At 42.7% G+C, this 12,947-nt stretch overlaps 1 protein-coding gene across 2 annotated transcripts in view; it reads left to right on the plus strand.

Annotated features, from left to right (window-relative positions):
* plekhh2 (pleckstrin homology domain containing, family H (with MyTH4 domain) member 2) overlaps positions 1 to 12,947 on the plus strand; it is a 31,391-nt gene that overhangs the window by 9,978 nt on the left and 8,466 nt on the right. Inside the window, exons 3-21 of one of the 2 annotated variants that reach the window (XM_020087613.2) lie at positions 2,546 to 2,608; positions 2,711 to 2,860; positions 3,115 to 3,198; positions 3,326 to 3,407; positions 3,528 to 3,713; positions 4,445 to 5,325; positions 6,219 to 6,294; positions 6,372 to 6,466; positions 6,731 to 6,890; positions 7,794 to 7,930; positions 8,166 to 8,279; positions 8,573 to 8,659; positions 8,879 to 9,037; positions 9,238 to 9,318; positions 9,518 to 9,697; positions 10,383 to 10,491; positions 11,155 to 11,267; positions 11,443 to 11,622; positions 12,194 to 12,291. In XM_020087613.2, coding sequence (XP_019943172.2) covers positions 2,546 to 2,608; positions 2,711 to 2,860; positions 3,115 to 3,198; positions 3,326 to 3,407; positions 3,528 to 3,713; positions 4,445 to 5,325; positions 6,219 to 6,294; positions 6,372 to 6,466; positions 6,731 to 6,890; positions 7,794 to 7,930; positions 8,166 to 8,279; positions 8,573 to 8,659; positions 8,879 to 9,037; positions 9,238 to 9,318; positions 9,518 to 9,697; positions 10,383 to 10,491; positions 11,155 to 11,267; positions 11,443 to 11,622; positions 12,194 to 12,291 — 3,035 coding nt within the window. The remainder of the gene's footprint in view (positions 1 to 2,545; positions 2,609 to 2,710; positions 2,861 to 3,114; positions 3,199 to 3,325; positions 3,408 to 3,527; positions 3,714 to 4,444; positions 5,326 to 6,218; positions 6,295 to 6,371; positions 6,467 to 6,730; positions 6,891 to 7,793; positions 7,931 to 8,165; positions 8,280 to 8,572; positions 8,660 to 8,878; positions 9,038 to 9,237; positions 9,319 to 9,517; positions 9,698 to 10,382; positions 10,492 to 11,154; positions 11,268 to 11,442; positions 11,623 to 12,193; positions 12,292 to 12,947) is intronic. The other variant, XM_069538945.1, reaches the window with a different exon arrangement.

The following is a 12,947-nucleotide window of genomic DNA, read 5'->3' on the forward strand; positions in this document are numbered from 1 at the left end:
ATGTATTCTTTAGATCAAAACTTAAAGTGAAAGGGATCTGTGTGTGTTTCTGTGGTTCGTAGATCAAGAGCGTCACACACAGGGGTCATGGGTCCACGTTATTGTTATTTTTGTTAGTACAGTGCAGTTTTTATCAGCACAAAGACGACGCATTTTGCCACGATATCATCAAAACCTGACGTGATCTCACTCAGATTCCACCAGCGTGACACATTTAATTTTTTTTAAATCGCACTGATATGACAAGTGGAACAGTGGCTGCATTAAAGGATTCCACTTTGCTCCAGAAAACGCTGTGCAGTGGAAAGAGTGTGAGTCTCCAGCAGGGTGTGGTTGCTTTTAGAGACTGAGCTGGGTCCAGTTCTGCTGCTCTCTGGAAGTAGGCAGTGAGGTAACATACGGTTTTCGCTCTTCATAGTTTGGACATGAAGTAGAAACAGTATCTGCTGAAATTAATTTAAGTACTGATCTTTTTTATCTTACCAGTGTGTGTAAGGGAAATACTCCGAATCTCAGTAGTTGGCAACATCATAGTCCATAATGACTTAAGTGATTTTGGTCGTAAGTCATTTTCCACATCTAAAACACTGTGGAGTCAAAATAGTAGGAAAAATTAATTGCTGGTAGGAACTTGGGTGGAGGAAGGAATGCAAAAACCCCCAAAAACTCTTAAATAGTCTTAAATATTTTTTCTGCAGTACCATAAAGTTTTTATTTGTTATGTACACCTAGAAACTAAAAGGATTATTTTTCTCAGCTATGGATTTTGCTGCAGGAGGCCACTCAGTTCAGTTTTCTTGCAGCACATATATTTACTTATCTGGCTCAGTTTGGAACCATTTCACCTCCTTCTCCTCCTCCTCCCCCCTCCCCCTCTGATGCAGTACTGGAGAGCACAGAGGAGACCTGGAAAAATATGCTGTGACAAATAAAGACAATTATAATTAAGTGAATGCCACTTGGGATAACCATGATCAGAAACCATATTTTTATATCTACATAAGAAACGTGAGGTGAATAAATAAGTATTTATGTGATCTACCTTCAGCCCTCTGTCCTCCCCATAGGGTTTGTTAAACGTCTCTAGTTTAGTCTCATTTGCACGTGTCTGTATATTTGCACATGTACTACAGCAGAATATTCAAACCGTGGATGTTGTTGAACTACTTCACTGAGACATTCCAACATATTTTCCTCCATAAGGCCGCTGAGGTTTTAGAGACTCTCCTCAGAAGACACTGGTTTCTCCGCTGCTCCCGCCACTTTGAGCTGAGGTATTTCAGAGGAATGTTGTCTCATAAAGTCATCGCTCTCCTCCATTCCCAAGTTTTTTTTATCCTTGCGTGTGCACTGTGTGCACCACTATCTGTGGGTGTAACCCCAGTATGTGTGTGCGTACCTGTGTCTTGTAGCCTGTGTGTGAAAGCTGCGTGACCTTTTGGAGTTGCTGCAGTTTTAACACACTCCTTCCAGGTTCCACATGCTGCGCTCTGATCATCGTGCACAAAGAGCTGGTTGTATGTGTATAGATGTGACACCTCATCATCATTATGTAGCTGGTTAAAGGTTTGACATGCTGCAATGAAACGGACTCATCAGCTCTGAGACACAAGCAGGAATTAATGTTGTACACAAATTAACCAATAAGAAGTGGTGGCCTCGTCTTAGCTATGCACTCTGTACTGCATTCTGTGAGAGTTTTTGCATTTTATATTTAGAGACAACTGCAAATGCACATTTTTATCCAAAATATCTGCTAGGGTGAAATGATGATATTATGACATTTTATATCCAAAAGGTCAAAGGTCAGCATCACTGTGACATCATAATGTTCCACAAAAAGACTTTTTGGTCATTAATCAACACCATAACTCAAAAACAGACGGCGAGAATGTGACCTTATGTCTTGTTCTTTGACTGATTGACTGAAACCACTTGTGAGGCTGTAATTCTAGTTTATTATTGTTGTGATGAAATCGCTCAAACTATCACTTTAGCACAGAATAGATGTTCTATGCAACAGTGAGGCTGTAGAAGTTAGGCCACAAGTAGATTGTGATGTAATTTCATCCAATTTCTTTTGGGAAAGGCATTTTATATAAGTAAGAAAGCCTCCAGAGTAAATTTAGACGCAAGATACCTCATGAGCACTTCCAATAACCTAATTCTGATTATAAACATTATTTGGGGTCATATAAAATGTGGAATGTCAAGGACCAGCTGAAAAGCATCTGAACTTTTCCAGCATAGCAGCGTTATCTTGACTGGAGTTCTCATTACGTCTGTAGCATGCAGCTGTTTCTTTGTCTTTATTTGGTGCTGTTGTGTCTGACGTGGGACAGAAGTGGGGTTGATATTTCACCTCCATGTGTACAGCATGCAAACACTGTACAGCTTGGGTGTGTGTATATTATATGGAATATGTTTCATTAGGTAATAAATGCAGTAACATTTTCAGAGGATGATGTTTAAAAAATCACACTGAAATTAAAGTAAAATAAATTATAAATAATGAAATGAAAATGTATATTCTTCCTTTTTCTAGATTCAACAGTTGGAGACGCAGGTGATCGATGCAGAGAAAAGGGCCTTCACTGCTCACCAGCAGGTAAGAGCACCAACACAAGTCTTGTACCTGTAGTTTACCTGAGTGAGTGTGTGTCTGTGTGTGAGGCAGTGTGCCCATTGATTGTGTGTTTGATGATTAAAGGTGCAGTGGATGGAGGAGAAGCTAAAGGCTCCAGACGGTCAGTCTGGGGATGCAGAGGTGCGTTTGTTTCAGCGGTGCCAGGAGCTGCAGGCCTCGGTGCAGGAGAAGGACGACGTCATCGGGCAGTTGGAGCAGCAGCTGGAGGAGCAGGTGAAGATCAGTCACAGAAAAGATTGTATCTGAGCAAAAGATGAAACATCAGTGGGGTGGATTCAGATCAGGGGACACTTTCTGTAATATAGTCAGAATAATAATTCTCAGAGCCTTGATGGAAGACACCAGGTACATTAAGAGGACTAGCATCTATGATGCAGTGTCTTTCCATTCCCATGAAAATACACCGGGTCCCTTCCATCTTTGGTATCTTTGTGCCCTGAAAGATTTATATTCTTCTATTTCACCAGAAACAGATCCGACTTCAAGATGCCAAAACTGTGGAGGAAAAAGCAGCAAAAATCAAGGAGTGGGTGATGCTGAAGTTGTCTGAGGTAAATATAAAATAGTTTGTCTGAAGCTGGATGATGGGTTAGAGTCATTGATGTCTCATCATCCTCTGGAACAATTAGACCAACAAACAGGACCAATATTTTACGTGAAAACATGTTTATGCTTCAGTTTGAGGTTGAGAATGCAGCATTAAGAGAAACCAACAAGCAACATGAGGCTCAGATTGTGGAGCTGCAGAAACAAGTGCAGGGTAAGAACATCTTTACATCGTCCATGTTTGTTTAAACATGTTCCTCTGAAGAAATTAGGTTGATAAGAGTTCATTCTTCACACATATGTAATAAAGTTAGAACATTTTGTGTGCATCCAGCTTTCGAGCAGAAGTGCAGTGGTGGACGTGGAGTCCTCAGCAGACCAGGTGAGGCCCAGCGTCTCAGCAGCCTCACGTTTGGCTGTTTCCAGGTGAGAGGGAAGAACCCCCAGGTCCTCACTGGCCCGGCACCCTCCCAGAGGACCCTCAGCACGCAGGGAGAGAGTGAGTCCAGAAGTGAACCTGGTGAGTGCCCACAGAGTCCCAGCGTCTCTGTGGAAACAGCTTCACTGACTCAGCATGTTTCTGGATGGAGTTAGACACTTGGAAAGAGCAGGACACAGGATGGCACAGAATCATGGTGGAAAATAGAAACTCACTCAGATGACCTTTTTTTGCCATGAGGTCATAAGGAAAGTTTTTTGTGACACACCGGCCTTACCACTTGCTGTATCTCACTTATTAGAAACAAGACTGTTAAGTACAGCAGTGCCTTGAGCTAAATGCCAACACCAGCATGTGAACATGACCACAATGTTAATCTTTGCAGTGTTCACTATAATTTAAAAAGTTATGCGGGTGTGGTCATAAACAAAAGACTTGGAAAAATTTAAAAATATAAAAAGGCTCACCAACACTGACAAAACCAAGGTGATTGTATTGATTTAATTTAGTGTCTTTTATTTGAATAAAATAGTAATTACATTTTTATTGCCTTTCAGCTGACTGCCTATAACTCTACAGTACTTTTTGAGAATTTTGAAAAATGACATATCCCACAATGTTAACAAAAGTGAAAATAATTTCCTGGATCTACCGCTTGATCTGTTGTTTTCTGACCCGCACCACATTGTTCCACCAAGTTTTATGGTAACTATCAGGCAAACAAACACAGATGAAAACAACCTCTGGGCGACGGTAACAATGAAATAGAGTTCATTAATACATGTGGGATGTGTATTTTTTTGCCTTGACAGTGGAGCAGGGTGAAGTCCACAGACCAGACCAAATTGGACTCCTGTGCTCTCCTCTTGAGGACGACAGTGCGTCTGACAGCCTGGCTGACAGTACATGTGGACGAGAGTCTCGGGCGGTCTCCTCTGTGCTCTCCAGTGCTGCATCAGAGGGGGAGGGAGGAGGAGGAGGAGGAGGTGAAGTGTGTGGTCTAGAGTTCAGCCGCCCGGGCAGTGAGACCTACCTGACGGCCTCGGACGATAGCAGCTCTCTTTTTGACGATGACATGCAGCGAGCGGAGCGGCCCGGCTTTGGGCTCCTGGGGTCATCGGATGGGACCCTGGGGATGGGTAAGGAGGGTGAGGAGGAGACGGCCCTCAGGGCCAAGATGGAGGATAGCACCTCTGAGGAGCTCAACAAACGATTCCAATCGCAAAGACTCGACTCCTCATCTTCCTCCAGCGAACCCAACACTCCCAGCCCCAGCCTCACCCCAGCCCTCACACCCAAGCGACCCACCCCATCCCAGGACCCAAGGGACAACCCCGCCTCGCCCAAACAGCCACGTCTGCGGACCCCAGCAGGGTTCGGGCTGATTAATGCGTCTGCGGCCAAGAAACACCTGAGCCAGCCACCAATCAGCACCGAGGCAGCACACGGGCAGACACGCAACGCCCTCAGCATGCTGCGTCCCTTCCGGCCACAGGAAACAGACCTCGACCAGGAGCGGGAGGCTGGCATGGAGACGGGCAGGGACACGCCCCCTCACATCCTCCCCAGCTCACAAGCTCCGCCCACCATGCTTTACTTGCAGAGCTCACCTGAACCTGATCCAGAGACGAGTGACCTCTCAGCACCTGGAAACACACCTCCCACCCCCCCTCTACACAGACTGCCCTCCTGGGTAAGAACTAACTGCTCCCCTTTGAAAACTATACAAATCCAACATTTGTTCCTCTACTGTACAAACTGCTTATTCTATTAATAAAAGCTTGTCTCTCATGAAAAGTCAGTAGAGACTGTTCTGTAGCTCACAGTGCCCTCTGCTGCTCAGCTGCCCTTTAACAACAGAGTTGTGACAGCCTGTAGGTGGTGATTGTATTCCAGCCAACACTGTCTTTAAGTAGTGTTATGGTAAGACTGACAAGCCACATCTTCACATAAGCTTCTGTTATTTCAACATTATTTCCAGTTGTTGGGCAAGCACAGTATATATATCTCAGTAAACCACTGACATAAAATCACACTTACAAAAAGTTATCTGTCTACTTATTCCAGAAATATTTGTCTGTTAGTGACTCGTACATCTGTTCATCTTATCAGCCTCACGTTTGTCATGTGTATTGATAAGGGCCCAAGGAAGTCCAGTTTCGAATTCGATGCCATTTGGACACTTGTTTTATTTGATATTAATAAACCATGAATAAACGGGCGATCGATGCTCTTCAGCAGTGGTGGCTCTGGCTCATCAACGTAAGTGACCTCGTCGATCACGACAACAGCAACAGCAACTGATTCTCCAGTTCAAGCTTCACTGAACTTTGAATAAACAGGCGAACAGCTCTTTGTGCAGCAGCAGCTTCAGGGTTCTGTGGACTGTGTCCAGCAGCAAGTCTTTATTTGCTGTCGTTCAATTACTGCAGGTCACTTTTACAGTTTCAGTAAGAAAGTTGCGACCAGCATCACCACAGACGAAGCAAACAGCCCATTTCAAACAGGCACTGCACACATTTTCTCAATGGTAGACATGTACGTGGTTTTTAAAACTACTGAGGATTAAATGTGTTTTCTCTGTAGGAGAGTCGTATCTATGCTGTCGCTAAATCAGGAATCAGACTGTCTGAGACGTCCTGCACAGATAATGCCAGTAAAGGTAAGTCAGGTACAGAGATGTTTGATAAAATTGTTTAATTAAACTATAGGTTAACTGAGGTTTGATCTATGTTGCAGACTCTTCCCTCCAGTCTTCCTACCCAGCCTTCGTCATGTATACATCCCTTGTTTATAAAAACATGACTACACCGGTTTATACTACTCTGAAGGGGGTAAGATTTTTATTTTATTTGTTTTTCTTTTTAATTCTCTGCTGCCTAATTGACCGTGTGTGTGTTTATTGGTCTATAAAGGTGGATTTTAATATTGGTGCAAGCCTCAATGTTGCAATACCAATGGTTAGCCAGCAGATTCATTTTGACTCTACCATTAGCACAATTGTTCAGAGGCTCCATGCTTTAGAAACCTTTGTGCCCCCCACTGTCTGGTTTCACATGTATGTAACTGTGACAGTGTCTTTATGTGTTGCTTTGCAGAAAGCCACTTTACTGAGCAGCAGTCCATTCTCAGACGAGTCGTCCAGCTCCGAGGAGTCATCTAGTTCAGGAGAGGAGGACGGCTCCGTCTGCAGCTCCCACACATCGTCGAGCTCCCGCAAGGACAGCAGCCCCGGCAGCCCACGCTCTCTCAAGAGAGGTACGACAACAACACATGCACTGCTCCCTGAGGTTGTTTAGAAATCCCACAGGAAAACATGTCCCTGAACACAACAGCTGCTGCAGTGATCAGCACTAAAACAGAAAAATCTCTCCAGATTTACATCACGAATTCATCGTGTCTGTGACGTCCAACGATTCAGCAATGCTTCTTTTTGCTGAAAATAGCAGCTTCATTAGAATTAGTTGAGGGTACACCAACTTGTAACAGGGAGAATTGTGCCTATTTCATTCCCACTCCTCAGTCTGAACACCTGTTGTTGTTCTGTGTAACTTTGGTGAGCAGGTACATTCTCCTGTGTGATAGACGCAGTTTAAATCACCAGAATAAGACCCAGTAAGTTCAAGGTTAATGTTGAACTATACACAAGTTAAAAAGAAGTTATTATAAACAAGCGTTTATCTCCAAACTTCAGCCAGTAAGCTTTGAGAATGTGAAAAAATTACAGATTTTGATGGATTTTTTAGAGGAGCAGTTCTTCTGGTTCAGGGAGTTGGGGATCCTGGGCAATATCCACCATTCAAGTGTATTTGAGTTAGAGGGACTGCACAGTCAGAGCTCAACACATTTTTAAGATTTGGTTTTCCTCGAGTTGAAAAACTTCAGCGCTCAAACACAAAGCCACCATCATTAGTTACCTCATGTGGCTGCAGAGGGCGCTGTTGTTAAGTAAAAGTGTTGCTTTAATGGTTCTCTCTTGTAATGATGGTGATCATTTCTCTTACATGTTGTTGTTCTGTGCTGTTTCTTTAGTTTCTTTTAATATTGAATTATTTTTTCTTGAAGAAACATAGTTCTACATATGTTTATGTATTTATCATAGTACAATATGTTGGACTCTTACCCTCTCTCACCCTCTCTCACCCTCCTCATCTCCTCTAGCTGTGTCCATGTCTTCGATGACATCAGAGAGCGACTACGCCATCCCTCCCGACGCCTACTCCACAGACACAGAGTGCTTCGAACCGGAGCAGAAACTGCCCAAGACCTGCTCCGCAGCCAGCGACAACGGCAAGAGTGTGAGTCCGTCTGTGTTTCAGGAATACATCCAGGCCTGTCCATCACTTCGCCTGTGATACACACAACAAAATCCTCCGTAGTTATCACCTCTGGCCCTTCACGTTATTAATTATTAACAAAACAAAGGCATATTCGTACATTCTAAGTGGAATAAGTTGTTGGGAGGTCCTCATTTACATCCTGCATTATACACATTGTTGTACTACACTTAATGAAACCCTGTGTATCTTGCAGGAGCCCATGGAGAAGTCAGGCTACCTGTTGAAAATGGTTAAGACCTGGAAGAAAACCTGGAAGAGACGCTGGTTTGTCCTCAAAGATGGAGAGCTGCTCTACTACAAGTCACCTGTGAGTTTGACATTTCATCGCTCTTTTCTTTTCGTAACTTTATTATGGAATTTAATTTTGTTGAATTTTGTTGGGCTCAAGTTATGACCTAAAAATAGATTAAGAATTAAGTGTATAAATATATAATTTACAGGCACCTTCCAATATATTCTTACCTCGTATATATTCCATTAAATCTTTAATATCAAATCTTAATTATATTAGCTAATTATTCATTTAATAGATCATTTGTATTATTGTCTCCAATGAGTTCCATAAAACTTTATTATTATCATTTATATGTTCTCCCACAGAGCGATGTGATCAGGAAGCCTCAGGGTCAGATCGAGGTCAACGCCACCAGCAGCATCGCCCGTGGAGAAGGGAAACAGGTTCTGCAGGTATTTATTTCTGCCCTTAGATAAAAACGTTCAATCCAGGTGTGGACCATCAATTCACACGTCATCACTGATCAATCAGTCTCAACTTCTTTACTCACACTGGAATACAGAAGCACAATTAGGGAATAACTTTCAAGCAATACACTCTTAGATGTCACATGATTTCTACACACCTGTGCCTGTCTTCACCTCCACCTGTGTTTTTTTATTGTTGTGTAGATAGTGACGGGGAAGCGTGTTTACTACCTGAAAGCTGATTCTCCCAATCTACTGGAGGAGTGGCTCAAGGTGCTGCTGAGTGTTCTGAGGTTGAAAGCTGCCAGTCCACTCTTCACCCAGCCTGATATCCGCCCTGGCATGAAGGGGCTAATCATAAAGGTCCACCAACTCACTGATTTGCCCTTAAGTTTAAGAAAATGACTCACTGTGTTATCGCTCTCATCTTTCTGGAATTGTTCTCGTCCTTTGACCCCAGCCTTTTTAAATCTTGTATATATTAAACACCACATACAGTATCTATGACAATATTGTCACTGAAATTACTGCAATTTCTAAGGTTTGTATTTGTTATATTGCAGGTGAAGCACGGCTACTCTAAACGTGTTTGGTGTGCCCTGATTGGCAAAACGCTGTACTACTTCCGGAGCCAAGAAGACAAGGTACAATTCATCACTCAAAACAACTTTTTAAATGATTTATAGGAAGAACTGACATGCTCTTTTTATGTGAAACACTGCAAACTCTTTTTACCGGAGTTTATGAATTATTCATTTGACTCCACACAAAAAAAAAAAATTAGGGTGATATAATCAATTTGAGTATTTGAGTCTTAATTTCCTGGTCTTCCTGTCTTTGCAGTTCCCGCTTGGTCAGATAAAGCTGTGGGAGGCCAGGGTTGAGGAGGTGGACAGGTCCCGGGATTCTGATGATGACCTGAAGGCATGTGGGCGGGGCTTACAGGGATCACCCTTCACCATTGCTGTCCACCCACAGGAGCAAGGGCCCACCTACCTGCTAATCGAGTCCCGCCATGAAAAGGTCAGAGGTCAACGTCATCACAGCAGCACTGTCCCACCACTGTCTTAACCTTTTATTAATATTATTATTATTATTATCTGCAGCTCGTTTTCCCTTGTGTGGAACTGTATCATTGTTACAAGACGAACGGAACTTTCTTGCTGCTATTAAATCCTTGCCCTTCTTATCGCTAGCTCCTTTACATCCACCTGGGAACATTGAATTCAGTCCCTGCAGTGTACACAGTTCACTTGAATCGTTTGTCGACTGATGTGCAGTGAGACTATCTGACAATAGGGAGATTATGGATATCTCACGCTTTTCAGCCGAACCTCCTAATGTTTTCCACCAGCGGGCCCTTGAACCATGATGCAGCATTTTGGGAGTTCCCTTCCAGCCACGCCAGGCCCTGAGCTCGACCAGCTCAGATGCTGTCTTATGGTTTTAGTTCATAGGTGATGGGGAAGTGTCCCTGTGCATAGTGAAGTAGAGATGTGAAAAAGAGTTCATGTGGCCTGGGTGTCAGGCTTCCCCTACCACCTAACTCTGCACCTATAATAAATACACTTCCCTCCTAAGGTCACACAATCATCACAGTAAGGGAGAAGCAAAAGAAAAGCAAGGCAGTAACTTCACTGTAAAGTCTCATTGTTCTCTCTGCAACTGTGTCCTAACCTCTCCTTACCTGCTGTTGGTGCCTCTGTAGGACTCGTGGCTGTACCATCTGTCTGTGGCAGCAGGAACCACAGTGGGTAAAGTTGGCACAGAGTTTGAACAGCTGGTGGGAAAACTTTTCCAGGTGGACGGAGATCCAAGTGAGCATTTTCCACAAATGATTTTCTGCCTTGTGTCTTTAATTGTTTTGTGCTTAAGATTCTTTTTGATGATTTAGTCTTTAGTCTTTAAATGTCTTGCTTTTTTTTGAATGAGTCATCGTTTTTGACAAAAAAAGTGATAGAGAAACCTCCCATTGCCTCCTATAATCAAAGCCTTAAATAAGATTTATGTGAAAATATTGACCATTTATATCATTGACTATCAGCATCGTCATGAACTAAAGTCCCTAAGCCTTGTTTGTTGTCTGTCTGTCTATGTTTGGAGACTCTGGGTCCAGTCAGCTCGTTTAACATGCAAAACAAAATGACTCAGTTATTTCTTATTCAGTCTGTAAGGCAGTTTTAGTTTTATCTGATTGCCTTTCCTGATTCTACTTGACTTGTACTTTAAACTATTAAAACTATTGCCTTTTAAATCTGATTATTATTTGACTTGTTTGTTTTAATTACTGCCTTGGAAGCACCCTGTAATCCCAATTTTCCAAAACTGCTATAAAAAAATTCTGATTGATTTGAGGGTGTCACATATGTTCAAACATAATGTGTCTTTTTTTAATGTTTACTCTTCCTCTTGTGAATACACTGTTTTTCATTGATTCATGTGACCAACAATACCCGTCTGTCTCTCTGTCTCTTTTTCAGACTCTCAGATCTGGAGACATCCCATGCTGTGTTTCAGTAAAGAGGCTCTGTCATCTCCTCTCACCACGCTGCCCTCACAGGCTCTGCAGACAGAGGCTGTTAAACTCTTCAAGGTAAACACAGTAATACATAGATACATTGCATTGATATAGGTTTTGTCCAGAAACCTCCGTGCAGGCAAATAAAATAGTTTCATGCAGCTTTAATCAGATGCAGTGTTTGCGTCATATGTCATGAGTGCCGATCATCTCTCCTGCTGCGTCTGTCTCATGCATCATCTCCGCTCAGACTTGTCAGCTGTTCATCAATGTGGCCATCGATGCCCCGGCCATCGACTACCACGTCTCGCTAGCCCAGAGCGCCTTGCAGGTGTGTCTGACCCACCCGGCGCTTCAGAACGAGTTTTTCTGCCAGCTCATCAAGCAGACCCGCAGGAGGCAGCCTCACGGCCACCCAGGACCCCTGCAGGTTTGCTACTCGCCACACGGTGTCAGCAGAAGCTCATGATATGTGTCAGGGGCTCACCGAGGAAACTGATATCAAATGGAAGGATTCTATATTTCATTTCTTTCTTTTTATAGCATTTCCATCCATATTATGTGGCAAGCTATAACCTTCACTTCAGTACTGCACTTTGGAGAGAATTGTCTCTCTTTTTTTTGAATACAAAACGAACATTAATACACAAAGATCAAGCCCTTGAAAGTTTTCCGTTTTACACTAGAAACTCTGTCCACCATGTAGTCATGTGATTTTCCATACCCAATATGCTGAACCACCATTAACACCTACAGTAATATCACCAGCAAAGGGCAGAGATTGACGTTCAGCACTTCCTGTAAGTTCCAAAGTATGATCATGTGTGAGGAAACCACAGGATTTACACACAACAGAATGATTCATAGCATAATACAAGCTCCTTTGTGATACTGCAACTCAATAACATGATCAAAACTGGTTACAACTGTCACTCACATGACGCTTCTCTGTCTCATATGTGTGTTTCAATGTCATCACAATGATCTGTGTCATTCCTCAGGGCTGGCAGTTTCTGGCCCTGTGTGTCGGACTGTTTCTGCCTCAGCATCCGTTCCTCTGGCTGCTCCAGGTTCACCTCAAAAGACAAGGAGACTCCAGGTGACGACAAACACTCAGCCAGAACATAAAGTGTCAAAGACAAAGAACTAATTAAAACACAATGTGAAAGGAGAAAAAAGCAGCAGGGACGAAAACTTGTTGTAACTCCAGGTCTAAAGCAAGTCTGCCGAAATCTGCCAGTTATTTTCTGGCCAGATAAATGTGTTTCTGTCATTTTTGTGAATCTGGCATGATTCAGTTAAAAGAGGTGTAGTGATCTGCTGGAGTCAGTTGCTGTTTTTTACCCTGTCAATAAAAAATAACAGAATCAAATTCTCACTTTTTAAAACTCCTTCATATTGGCCCACAGCTGTCTGACTAGTCTGACTGACTGTGTTTTGATTAAACTAACATGAAGCTATCACAGACAAACTTTAAAACCCATAACTTGCTGTACAGGTTTTTAGCCTCCACTGACTCAAACATAATGCAAACTATCTCAACCATCACTTATCACTGACTCTTTATCTGTATTTGAATACAGAGAGGCTTAACAAGGCTTAAAGATAGGTGCTTTTGCAGCTTGACCCACACAAGAGAATAACATTCACTTGAAGATATATGTGTGACAATTCTTTATTAAAACTGACAAATAGACCTATGTCATATATTTTATTGACTTGTGTAATATACGATCCAAAATGTTTTCAACAATG

This window comes from Paralichthys olivaceus, chromosome 14 (assembly GCF_024713975.1).
Source record: "Paralichthys olivaceus isolate ysfri-2021 chromosome 14, ASM2471397v2, whole genome shotgun sequence".
In the NCBI taxonomy this organism is placed as follows: Eukaryota; Metazoa; Chordata; class Actinopteri; order Pleuronectiformes; family Paralichthyidae; genus Paralichthys; species Paralichthys olivaceus.